Source organism: Staurois parvus, unplaced genomic scaffold (genome assembly GCF_062004578.1).
Source record: "Staurois parvus isolate SC_StPar_1 unplaced genomic scaffold, SC_StPar_1.0 ptg000615l, whole genome shotgun sequence".
In the NCBI taxonomy this organism is placed as follows: Eukaryota; Metazoa; Chordata; class Amphibia; order Anura; family Ranidae; genus Staurois; species Staurois parvus.
In genome coordinates, this window is record NW_028318411.1 from 587,074 (window position 1) to 600,188 (window position 13,115).

Sequence of the window (13,115 nt, forward strand, 5' to 3'; positions counted from 1 at the left end):
ATGACTTCGCCGCCTGGCTTCCCTTCTTCCTCTCCTCTGAGCTACCGACCATCATCCTCGGGGACTTCAACATCCCCATCAACGACAACACCCCAGCTACCTCCCAACTCCTCCACCTAACCTCCTCCTTCGCGCTCACACAATACACTCAATCCTCCACCCACATCAATGGGAACACCCTGGACCTCGTCTTCTCCCACCTCTGTACCCTTAACCACTTCACTAACACCCCCTTCCCTCTCTCCGACCACCACCTCCTCACGTTCTCCACCTCCCCTTCCCCTAACTCCCCCCCCCCAGTGCGCCAAACCACCACCAGCCGCAACCTCCACAACCTGCACCCGGCCCCCCTCCACTCGGCTGCCGACCGCTTACACGACAGCATCCTTCCACTGTCATGTCCTGACCTAGCCACTACCGTGTACAACGACTCACTATCAGCTACCCTAGACTCTCTGGCACCCCTAACCACACTCAACATCAAACCCAGACCGCTCCAACCATGGCAGAACGACCATACTAAATGCCTCAAACGTCGCAGTCGTGCGCTGGAGAGACTGTGGCGCAAAACCAGGTCCCCTCATGCATTCTCCCTCTACAAATCTGCCTTCCTCACCTACACCCCCTCCCTCCATGCCGCCAAGCAGGCCTACTTCGTTAACCTGATCAACACCCTCTCCACCTGCCCTCGCCGACTCTTCTCCACCTTCAACTCCCTGCTCTCTCCCCCCCCTCCTCCACTCAGTACCTCACTTACCGCCCACGAGATTGCCACTCATCTCCACAACAAGATTGACGCAATCCGCAAGGACATAGTCAACTTGCAATCTACCTCCCCATCTAGCCTCCCCCCTTCCATCACCCCCTCATCTCTCCCCTCCTCTGACCTCGCAACGGCACTGCCCCCCACCACACCCAAGGCCCTAGCTACAGTAACCCCCCCATCACTGCACTCCTGCAGCCCTACTACCACTGAAGAAGTCACCAGAGTCTTCTCAGAAGCCCGCCTCACTACCTGCCCCCTGGACCCTATCCCCTCTCAACTCCTCCGGTCACCCCCCTCTTCCCTCATCGGATCCCTTACCCACATCTTCAATCTCTCCCTCTCTACTGGCGTCTTCCCCTCCCCCCTAAAACATGCGCACATCACCCCCATACTCAAAAAGCCCTCCTTTGACCCCACTGACCTCAACAACCTCAGACCAATTTCCCTGCTGCCACTCACCTCCAAGCTCCTTGAGCGCTTGGTCTACAATCGCCTAAGCGCCCACCTAACTGACAACAACCTTCTTGATCCACTTCAGTCCGGCTTCCGTCCCCTACTCTCCACCGAAACTGCCCTCCTCAAAATCACCAACGACCTGCTAACCGCCAAAGCCAAAGGTGACTACTCTGTCCTCCTTCTCCTAGACCTCTCCGTGGCCTTTGACACAGTCGACCACCCCCTCCTCCTTAATAAACTACTCTCCCTTGGCATCAGAGACACCGCTCTCTCTTGGTTCTCGTCCTATCTATCCCAACGCTCCTTCAGCGTTTCCTACAACGGTGCCACCTCCCCTTCCCTCCCCCTCTCTGTTGGGGTCCCCCAGGGCTCTGTCCTTGGACCCCTTCTCTTCTCCATCTACACCTCCTCCCTTGGCAAACTCATACACTCCCACGGCTTCAATTACCACCACTACACTGATGATACTCAAATCTACCTATCCACCCCTCACCTCACCCCCACATTCTCTGCCCGCATCACTCACCTCCTAAACGACATCTCTGACTGGATGTCGCTCCATTTCCTCAAGCTCTCCAAAACCGAGCTTCTCGTCTTTCCCCCTTCCCGCGCCCCCCCTCCCCATCCTTTCCATCACTACCAACAACACCACCATCAATCCCGCCCAGCAAGCCAAGGTCCTTGGCGTCATTCTGGACTCAAACCTTTCCTTTCAACCTCATGTCAAATCACTTACAAACACATGCAGGCTCCACCTCCGGAACATCGCCAAGATACGCTCCTTCCTTACCCCAGACACCACTAAACTACTCGTACACTCCCTGATTATCTCACGCCTTGACTACTGCAACTCCCTCCTCACCGGCCTACCCCAGTGCAAACTCTCCCCGCTTCAGACCATCCTGAACTTAGCGGCCAGACTCATCCACCTCACCAGCCGCTCCACCTCTGCCACCCCCCTCTGCCCCTCCCTCCACTGGCTCCCCATTGCCCAACGCATTAAATTCAAACTGCTCACTCTGACCTATAAGGCCATTCACAACACTGCCCCTAACTACCTCACCGACCTGATTCCCAGGTACCACCCTACCCGTACCCTTCGCTCTTCACAGGACCTCCTTCTATCCTGCTCCCTGGTCTCCTCCTCCCACGTACGACTGCAAGACTTCTCCAGGTCCTCCCCCATCCTCTGGAACTCACTACCCCAATCCATCAGACTGTCACCTTCCCTCCTCACCTTCAGGCGCTCCCTGAAAACCCACCTCTTCAGGGAAGCCTACCCCACCCTCACCTAACAGCCGCTGCCCTTCCCTCCTCCTACCACTCCATCCCCCACAGCCATTTCCTCCTGTACCTCTACCCCCTCCCTCCTAAATTGTAAGCTCGAAAGAGTAGGGCCCTCTTACCCCTTGTGCGCTGTTTGTTGTTACTGTACTGTTTCATGTATTGTCCCCCCCTCTATTGTACAGCGCTGAGCAAACCCTTTGGCGCTATATAAACTCGATAAAATAAATAAATAATAAATAAATAAATAATAATTACCCTCAGTCAGAAAATTTCAGCTTGTAATCAACCACATGTATACAGAGTGTCCTTAGATTGGTATCCTCTTGTTCCTTAGGACCTCATAAACAGACCAGGAATCAGTACATGAATCTCAGTAATATATAAAATTTATTGTAGCCACTTACATATAAGATCAATAAAATCAGCAAATCAGCATCCAGCTCCTAACGATCCCCTTTCCATGTGTAGAAGGTGTAGAAGGTCTCCTGATAACCAGGACATTCCCCCTTACCACTCCTGTCCAACACTCACACTCTCTGCTCAGGGGGACACCTGAAGTGTACCGTTCCTCTCCAGACCTCCGACACACAGGGGCTCCAGAATCCAAAATGGCCGCCGCGGCACTTCCGGGAACGTCAATACGTCACATGCCCTGGACGCGTTTCATCACTTCCGGACTTTGTCAACAAGGATGACATCTAGTCATCAACTGTACAGAAAAGGGTATAATAAATAAACATTATTGCTGCTCACCGTGTAAGTACAGGATGCAAAGAATGGTTTGGCCCAAACCAACGCAAACTCCCGATTCCTCTCAGTCCAGTTCGTCCCTTTGGGTTTCTGCATAATGTGACAAGATTTCCTTTTTAAGCACAGACTGTACTTGGTCCTGTTGTTATCATTCTAGTGATGAGGGCAGAGGAAAATCCTTATCCAGTTACTACTCCAGAGAGAACTCTACATATGAATTCCAGCATTAAGAAAGTTTGTGGGCTTCTTTTGAGCAACAAAGACTTTTTAATTCATATCATTGGGCCATATAAGCCATCATTTATACTCTGAGGAAGCTAGAGGAAAACTCATATCAGGACTATTCTTCAGGAAGATAATGCATCTAAACCATCATGGCGGCTACCTCTGCTCCCTCGACTCTGGTCTACTGCAAATGAAGGAATTATCTGCCACTAATTCTCTGTTATAAGGACAGAAAGAATTTCAAAAACCCTCTGAAGAGACTCAGCCATCAGTGGAACCGTGTGACATGCTGAGGAAGGCTATCTATAAATAGAGAAAAATCAATATTGAAATATCAGTTCTGATCACAAGCATATCTACAAATCATAGGGCCCCATAACAGAATGTTAACGTAAGACACAAACATTTCAAAGTGGCCCATTATACTGGTGTCAGAATAAAGATCCCCATTACAATGGTAGTAGGTGGCAAAACCCACGTTACTTTGATGGTAAATGGTGAAGGTTCATTTAGGTTTGTGGTTAATGGCATAGTCCCTTGTCAGCAGCAAAGCCTCCTTTACATGCTCAGTGGCGAAGCCCCCTTTTTGTTGATGCCTTCCACATGGACCATCATTGTAAAGGGGAAGTCCCTTTAAGTTAGTTGTCACTTTGGTAGCCCTTGTTATATTGGTGGTCATTGGTGAAGCCTCCTACTTGTTGGTGGTTTGTGGCAAAGCCCTGATAACATTGGCGAACAGTGGCAAAACCCTTTTCATATTGGTAGTCCATGGCAAAGCCGATAATATTGCTGATCAGCATTGAAGTCCTCTCTTTTTCTTGTTCAAATAATTTTATTATTTTAACACGGAACAGTACAAAATAATAAGCAAAAATATGGGTCATTGAAGGTGTACATTGATTGCACAGTAAGAAACCCAATAATACAAGGTTAGGCATCACTAATAAAGAGGACTCTCAAATGGCAGTTGAGGCCTAACAAAATGGGGAGGGGGGGAATGAGGAGGGAGGATGGGGAGGGGCATACGGCTGCACGGTAGGGGGAGAAGGGAGAAAAGCGCAGTATGGTTAAGGAATGATACCATCAAAACAAAAGACATAGATTACGGATTGAGAAGGGAGTCATCAAAATTGGATGGAAGGAAATGCTCTACCCAGGGATTCCAAATCTTCTTGAACTTAGGGATGGAATCTAGGATAGTGGCTTCTATTTTTGCGTGAATCATTGCCTGAGTGACCCTATTCGAAACTGCAGTCATGCTCAACGAGGGAGATTTCCATGATTTAGCGATAACCTGCTTGGCTGCGGTGGTGACTTGTAGAATGAGCTTGAAATTCGCCTTAGCGATGCCAGGTGGTTGCAGGTTAAGAAGCGCGACTAATGGATCGGGACAGAGGGTTATGGCACTGAGTGTAGATAATATTTTAAAAACCTCCACCCAAAATGCGCGGACGATGGAGCAATCCCACCAAATATGAAAAAATGTACCCAGCCCCTGAAACAAACCAAGGGGTAATCAGGGGTATATTTTGCAATTCTAGCTGGGGCTAGGTACCAGCGGGTCAAGACTTTGTAATTGGTCTCCAGGGCCACAATATTCTGCGACGACTCTTTGGTATTGGACCAAATAAGGTCCCAATCTGAGGGGTCGATTTGCCGTCCTAAATCCACTACCCATTTATTTGTATACGAGGGTAACGATGAGGTAGTTGAGGTTGTGAAGAGGGAATATAAATAGGAAATGAGACCCCGTCTATGGGGGTCCCTGAGGCATGGTTGCCGTGGTGTACAGAGCAAAGAAATGCTTCAGCTGCAGATACCTGAATATCTGAGAGGCAGGGAGGTTATGGGACTCACATAGTGAGGCGAAGGATTTAAATTTATTCCTGCATACGAAGTGTCTGGTCTGGGTGAGACCAGCCATAAACCAGCGAGTAAAGACGTGCAGCACGGACCAAGCTGGAGGGAAGGCTGGATTTCGAAGGTATAAAAGAAGGGGATTATGGGGTGATTGTAAGAGATAACGGGACTTCAGTTTATCCCAAAGGGACAAAAAATGCGAGGTAATGGGATTCGCAATCGTGCGGCGATCAACGCGTCTCAGCCAAAGAAGGTTTGCTGTGCTAAAGGGGTCGCACCCAATGGATTCCAGAATGACCCACTGCGAGGTTTCGTTGGTAGCATGATACTTTGGCAATTGTGCTATATGCGCTGCTTGGTAATACTTGCTAATTTCAGGGAGGCCCAGACCGCCATAGAGTTTGGATCGGTATAGAGTAGAGCAAGGAACACGGGGGCGGACTTTGCCCCAAACATAGGAGGAAATACGGCGCTGTAGTACGCAAAGGTAGTGAGAAGGTACTGGGATAGGGAGAACTATGAAGAGATAAAGGATTTTGGGGAGGATCGACATCTTCACAACAGCTATCCTGCCCAGCCAAGCCAACGGAAGGGAGGACCATTTGGTCATTAGTGCCGTTAGATGAGTTAGCATAGGAATGTAGTTAGCGGTATAGAGACCTGAGATATGTGGGGTGAATTTTATACCCAAAAAGGGAACAGAGCCTTGCGACCACGAGAACGGCAGGATCAATTTTAGATGGTTAAGGTCATTGGGTGGGAGCGAGATATTGAGTGCAAGTGACTTCTGGGGATTAATTTGGAGGCCAGAGAGCGTCCCAAACCTATCAAGTAGACGAAGAAGGGTAGGTGTGGATGTTAAGGGAGAGGTGAGAAAAAGTAAGACATCATCTGCGAATAAGCACAGTTTATGTGAGGTGCCTCCTATCTCAAGTCCGCGGATATCCGGGTCAGTCCTAATCAATAGGGCCAGCGGTTCTATTGCTAATGCGAAAAGCAGAGGGGATAGGGGACAACCTTGTCTGGTGCCACGCATAATTGGGAAATGAGCAGATCGATGCCATAAGTATTTGATCCTGGCCGAAGGGCCCTGGTAGAGAGAAAAGATCCAGAATAAGAAATGTGGGCCAAAACCCCATCGGCGCAATATGTAGTGTAGGTATGGCCACGAGACAGTGTCGAACGCTTTCCATATGTCTAAGGACAAGAAGTAAGCAGGAATATTGAGAGTTTTGGCTAAGTGTGCTAAAAGGGATGCACGTCTGACGTTGTCCCCCACTTGTCGGGTTGGTATGAAGCCGACCTGATCATTGTGGATTAGGAATCCAATGCATGTATTGAGGCGAGTAGATAGGATTTTACTTAGGAGTTTAACATCTACGTTAAGGAGGGAGATTGGTCTATAATTGGACCATTGCGTGTCATCTGAGTTCGGCTTAGGGAACATAGAGATGTTGGCTTGCACTGTATCTGAGTTAAAGGTATGGCCTGAAAGTATGGCGTTAAACGCAATAGTCATGATAGGCGTGAGAATGGGGGCAAACTTTTTATAATATGTGGCAGAAAAGCCGTTGGGTCCTGGGCGTTTACGGGGCTTTAGGGAATTGATAGCATTTAAGGTTTCAACTACTGAGATAGGTCGCTCCAGTGCTCCTAAGTGATTCTCAGCCAATTTCGGGAAAGGAAGGGAAGCAAAAAGGGCTTCAGCCTGGGAAGAGTCAAAGGGCGTGGAGGCAGAGTAAAGGCACGAGAGATGCTTGTGGAAGGTGCGCAGAATCCATTCGGGGTTGCTGGTGAGATTTGCAGTTGAGGTCCATAACTGTATGGGTCTAACAGCTTGGTCTAGTTTACGGAGAGAGAGAGCAAGGAAAGTGCCAGGTTTGTTGGCTTTAGTGTAGAATTTGTGTCGAGATCTGAGGATGGAGAGCTCAGCTCGGTCCGTGAGGAAGAGGTCCAGGGCTATGCGGGAGTGCTCGAGAGCTTTTTTGTTAGCAGGGGTGGGGGAAGTTTGGAAGGCGGCATGGGATTGATCATAAGCTTGTTCAAGGAGGAGGCGTTTCTGCCTCCTCTCTCTACTCAGGAAGGAGGCTTTGCTGATACAGAGTCCGCAAAGTACTGGTTTGTGTGCTTCCCATAGTAAGAGGGGGGAGATTTCAGGGGTTTGGTTTAAGGAGAGATAGTCCTTAAGCACAACTGTTATTTCTGAGCAATAAACTGGGTCAGCCAGCAGGCTTTCGTTAATGATCCAGGAGGGATTAGGGGAGCTGGGGCCAAAGAAGCAATGGTAGTGATCACTGCACAGTGATCCGACCAAGGGATTGGTAGGATGTCAGAAGCTAAGATGCGGGGGGAAGAACTGGCGGTCATAAAAATATGATCTATTCTCGAAAAAACCTTATGTGGGTGTGAGTAAAAAGTATACTGGCATTTAGAGGGATTGAGTTCCCTCCAGGAATCGACCAATGAATAATGGCGCAGTATGGATTGGAAGGAGTGGTTGGGGGTATGCGGAGAAGGGGATTGCGGGGATTTGTCTAGAAAGGGGTATATTATATGGTTAGAGTCTCCACAGACTATGAGCGTGCCTCGTTTATGATGATCTATAACCGAGAAGAGGTGGGAAAGGAACGGCAGAGGACCCTGGTTTGGAGCGTAATAAGTGGCTATGGTGACCTCAAAGTCCAGCAATTGCCCAACAAGTATGCCATAACGACCCTCTGGATCCTTAATCTCAGCATGTAACTTAAAAGGAGTTGTACGGTGGAGGGCGACTAAAACCCCTCTACACTTAGTGGCAGCAGAGGCCGCGTAGACCTGTGGGTAACGAGGGCCAAAGAATTTGGGAATAGAGGTAGGAGTGAAGTGTGTTTCCTGAAGACAGACTATATGCGCATTATGTGACGCAAATGAGCGGAAGGCTTTGTTGCGCTTCTGCGGGATGTTAAGACCCTGAACATTCAGGGTGAGGATATTCAAGGAACCCATGGGTAGAGCAAACAATGGGTAAACAGATAATGAGGTACCATCAAGAGGGCTGTTTTGTGAATTTGGCATAGGGAGGGCATGCGGTTGTTGGAGCTAAGCTTTAACGTGTAGTCGTATGCGAGAGCAAGGGTGGGGATGGGGGGAGGAGAGGGTATTCTATGATAGACACTGAAGAACATAAAAAAAACCCCAAAAGAAAGGGAAAAAAAAAAAAAAAGGGAACGGTCCCCGGGAACACCCAAAACCTGGTGGCCCGGGGAGCGGGTGTAGCCCAAGTGGTGTAAAAAAATGGGACACCAAGGGGGCTAGTGGTGAGTGCACAGATACGCAGGCGGCTAGGAAGACAGCATGTAGACAAAGGCATATTAAAGCGATCCTGGTAGGAAGAAAGCATCAAAATCAACAAGCAAAAGGCCCGGAGAGCCTCGGCTCCGGCGGCCCTGGACAACCAGGCCCAGCCTCAGAGAGGCCGGAGCCAAACCAACCGAATCGCCGGAACCGAGGGTCCACCAGGTGAGGTAAAGGTTCAACAACAGCCTAAACATGGCGAACATCAAATCAAACAGTAAACCAATATGGTTCCCAACCCAGGCAGCATGTATCCAGTGCTGGTCAGACGTAGGTAAAGAAAACAAAAAAACAAATGGAGCCTAACAGGCCAGTATAAGAATACAAGGGTGCAAGGATAGCAGTCAGGTAGAGAGTCAATTGACTAAACCCTGTGGGTGGCGACTGTGTGGGTGGCAACGGACCACCACATAAGGAGCAGGATTAAGGGTCAAAGGTGGTCAACGGGATTCAATCCATTGAATCTTGTGGGGAGGGAGCAGGAGAAGAAAAGCGTCCCCGCTTGTGTACGTTTAAGTTAGGGATCCGTGATGGCTGGGATTTCTGTGGTGAGCACGACACTGAACGCCTTCTTAAAGTCTCAGACTGTGCATCGGGAGGGTGCAGATGGAGGTTCCGTAGCACATCCTGAAGCTCGTCAGTAGTCTTGCATACGTGGTCACGGGCTTGATAGCGGAAGCGTACCGCAAAGGCAAAGCACCATTTATATGGTATACTATGCTGTTGAAGCACTAGCAAGTGCGGTTTCATGGCTCTGCGTTTGGTGATGGTAGTAGGGCAAAGGTCCTGAAACAGCTGGTAATGATGGCCTTGGAACAGGAGGGACTCCGAATTGCGGGCGGCTTGTAGTAGTTGCTCCTTTGTTCAGAAAAAATGAAGTTTAACTATGATGTCTCGTGGTGGGCCGTCAGTGCGCTTTGGAGCTAGTGCCCTGTGGACCCTATCCATCTCAAGGCGTTCTATTGGGATAGCGGGGGCGAGCTCTTGGAATAGCGCAGTAACTGTAGAATGGACATCAATGATTGACTCAGGAAGGCCACGAATACGCACGTTGGAGCGTCTGGCCCGGTTCTCAAAGTCCTCTAAACGCGCCTGAAGTATAGGGTTTTCGTCACGCAGCAAGTCTAGCTCATCCCCTTGCGTTTGGAGAGATGCATCAATGTCGTCCACCCTCTGTTCTAGGTCCGCAGTGCGTTGCCCCAGCTCACGGATTTCCCTGGACAGCTGGTCAGTTATGCGGTCTGAGGTCTGTTTCAGGGCCTTATGTAGCATTTTCTCAAAGCGAGTTAGAATGTCAGGGGCAGTGAGGTCAGGCATCAAGGCATGTTTGGGGGTCGCAGTGTCATCATCTGACTCACCCTCTGAAGAGCTTGGGCGGCTCGGCTGCTCCGTCTGCAGGGCTGCAGGTCTGGAGAGGACTGGCTGGCTGTTACGGTGCTCCGATGCGGCGGCCATCTTGGAGGAGGCACGGGTTAGGGCCTCTTTTATGGACTTATGCGGCGGTGCCGCTTGATGTTTATGTGCCCCCCTGACCATATTGACAGGTGGCCGGGGGGTTGCACAGTTGATCGGTGCCGCTCGTGGAGCGGTGCGGGCCCGGATCGGGCGGCGGTGAGGCTGTCTTCCCTGTGGCGCGGGGGAGCCTCAGGGAGACATGTCCTGCGCCGTCAGCCGCGCATGCACACTCCTTTTCGAAGTCCTCTCTTTTTATTGATGATCAGTAACAAAACACTCATTACATTGATTGTCAGTAGTGAAGCCCTTGTTACATTGGAGGTAAGTGGTGAAGCCTCCATTACATTAGTGGTCAGTAACTATGCCCCCCATTACCTTGATGGTCAGTTGCAAAGTCTTATAGGTGGTCAGTGGAGACATCACAATTAGATTAGTAATGAGTGGATAGTGATGATGGCTCCATGACATTGGTAGTCATTGACTGTGTTGCCTTCACAGGCTAATTGAATTAAAGTTACTTATATGGACATGTAGTGTACCACGGCCATCTAGTGGCAAACATGTATGGCAGGTCTCCTCTGCATATGTAAGCTCTCAGACAGGAAGTGACTCTTGGTTTAGGAAGCTCGTCAGCCATTTTAGACTTCTATTCACTGGGGATGCAGTGTGCTTGCTTCTCTCCCAAGGGGCCTGAGACATCATCACCTGTAAGTGCCTTTCTTCTGTGTCATCTGTCATTTATGTTACACTAGTTATTCTATGTATACTGATATGCTGTCATTGTATTGTGTTTCAGTTTCACCTATAAAATAAAGTTGGATTCTTTGGTAGACAACACAAGCAGTGGGCTTCTGTTTGCTGGAGATTCTGACAAGGTTTTAGCTGTCCGTTTAGAGCCACACATAGTCAGTGTTTTGAGAACGGAACAGTGAAAAGGTGTAGCGCAACAAGCCAGGGGAGATAGGAGTCACTGCACAGCAGTGAAAAGGTGAAGCGCAACAAGCCTGGAGATAGGAGTCACTGCACAGACAGAATGAGTCTAAGATCAGGAAGACAGTATAAGGCTGAAGATCAGTCACCCGGGACACATCAAGGCAGGGAGAGCATGCCAAGTGTCCAGCAAGTTGATGCACGCTCACACTCGTCTAGATCAGCAAGGTCCAGTCAGATTTCATCAGCAAGTGCCCTTTTAGCCAGAGCTCGCGCCAAAGCAGAGGCAGCTCGTGTTCAGATAGAATTCGCTGAGAAAGAGGCCACCGTTATGAAGGAAATTGCTGAGAAAGAAGCCGCCGCTGCAGCAGCAGAGGCTGCCATTATAAAGGAAAGGGCTGAGAAAGAAGCCGCCGCTGCAGCAGCACAGGCTGCCATTATAAAAGAAAAATCAGAAAAAGAAGCAAAGTTGCATATTCTTCAGCGTCAGTGTGCAGCCGCCGCCGCCGCAGCAGAGGCCGCAGCTTATGCCGAAATGGAACGGTATGGAAGTGGGTCTATCCACGAAGGCCCATATGTGCCTGAGAAACCCCTCTCCTCAGTAGAACGCACAAGGGAGTATGTCCAAGAACTTTCAAGCAGCAATGCAACAAAACAGTTCCCTAATCTAGAGTCAGCTGAATCTAAACCAAGACCAGCAGAACCCCTGAGCGTACGAAAACAAACCGATGAGGCCAGCAGTACCAGAGCGATTAAAAATGAATCCTTAGTACAGCAATCCAAACACCAGAGTACACAAGATGTCACTAAATATCTTATCCATAAAGAAATGGTTAATTCGGGCTTTCTCAAGTTTGATGACTGCCCTGAGAATTACTGGGCATGGAAGTCTTCTTTTCTGTATGCAGTCAAAGACTTAGGCTTATCAGCAGCCGAGATGCTGGACCTGATGATAAAATGGCTTGGGACGGAGTCAGCAGAACATGCAAGAAGGATGCGCAGGGTACATATATTTAACCCTCCAGCAGGACTTGATATGGCCTGGCAAAGGCTAGAGGAAAGATATGGATCACCAGAGGCAATTGAAGGTGCTCTAATGAAAAGACTTGAGTCTTTCCCCAAGCTAAACAGCAAAGACAACTTGAAACTGCAAGAGCTGGGTGATATTCTTTGGGAAGTCCAGTGTGCCAAAGAAGAAGGCTATTTAAGAGGACTTGCACATTTAGATACCGCCAGCGGTACTAAGCCAATAGTGAAGAAACTACCTCACAACCTGCAAGAAAAATGGGTGAGTGTTGGAGCCAAATACAAAGAAAAATATGATGTCCCCTTTCTCCCTTTCTTTGTGTTTTCTAGATTTGTACAGCAGCAAGCAAGGATCCGGTGTGCTCCCAGCTTTTCCTTCATCACCAGCAGTCAACTGCCAAAGGCAGAAAAGCCACTTAGATCCTACAATAGGACTTCAGTGATCGCCCACAAGACAACGGTTCCCTCTGAGGACCCAGGCTGTCCAAGCAGCTACAAGGTAAACACCTTTGAAGGTCCTGACAGACTTTGCCCACTTCATAAAAAGCCCCATCCTCTAAACAAGTGCAAAGGGTTCAAAAGTAAACCCATCAAGGAAAGGATAGCCTTTCTTAGACAAAACGGCATCTGCTTCAAGTGTTGTAGATCCACTAAGCATCTAGCAAAAGACTGCAAAATACAAGCGGATTGCTCAGAATGTGGCAGTAACAGACACATCACAGCTTTACACCCTGATACATTGCAATCAACCACTAGAGGTCGCTGAAGAGCAGAAAGATGAGGGCAGGGAGCAAAAGGATAATTCAGCTACCCCAGTAATGTCCAAATGCACTGTAATCTGTGGCGACAGTACAAGTCCACGCTCATGTGCCAAGATCTGCCTAGCAACAGTGTACCCCACAGGGAAAAAGGAGAAGGCAGTTAAGATGTATGTAGTTCTGGATGAACAGAGTAATAGATCACTGGCAAGGTCAGACTTTTTCGATGCCTTCAACATTACATCAATTGCTATCCCATACACTTTAAA

The 13,115-nt window shown here is 49.0% G+C and overlaps 1 protein-coding gene across 1 annotated transcript in view; it reads right to left on the reverse strand.

Annotated features, from left to right (window-relative positions):
• Positions 1 to 13,115, reverse strand: part of LOC149449522 (transient receptor potential cation channel subfamily M member 2-like) — a 372,880-nt gene that overhangs the window by 15,043 nt on the left and 344,722 nt on the right. Inside the window, exon 30 of the mRNA XM_089693136.1 lies at positions 3,263 to 3,349. Within this exon, the coding sequence (XP_089549262.1) occupies positions 3,263 to 3,349 (87 nt within the window). The remainder of the gene's footprint in view (positions 1 to 3,262; positions 3,350 to 13,115) is intronic.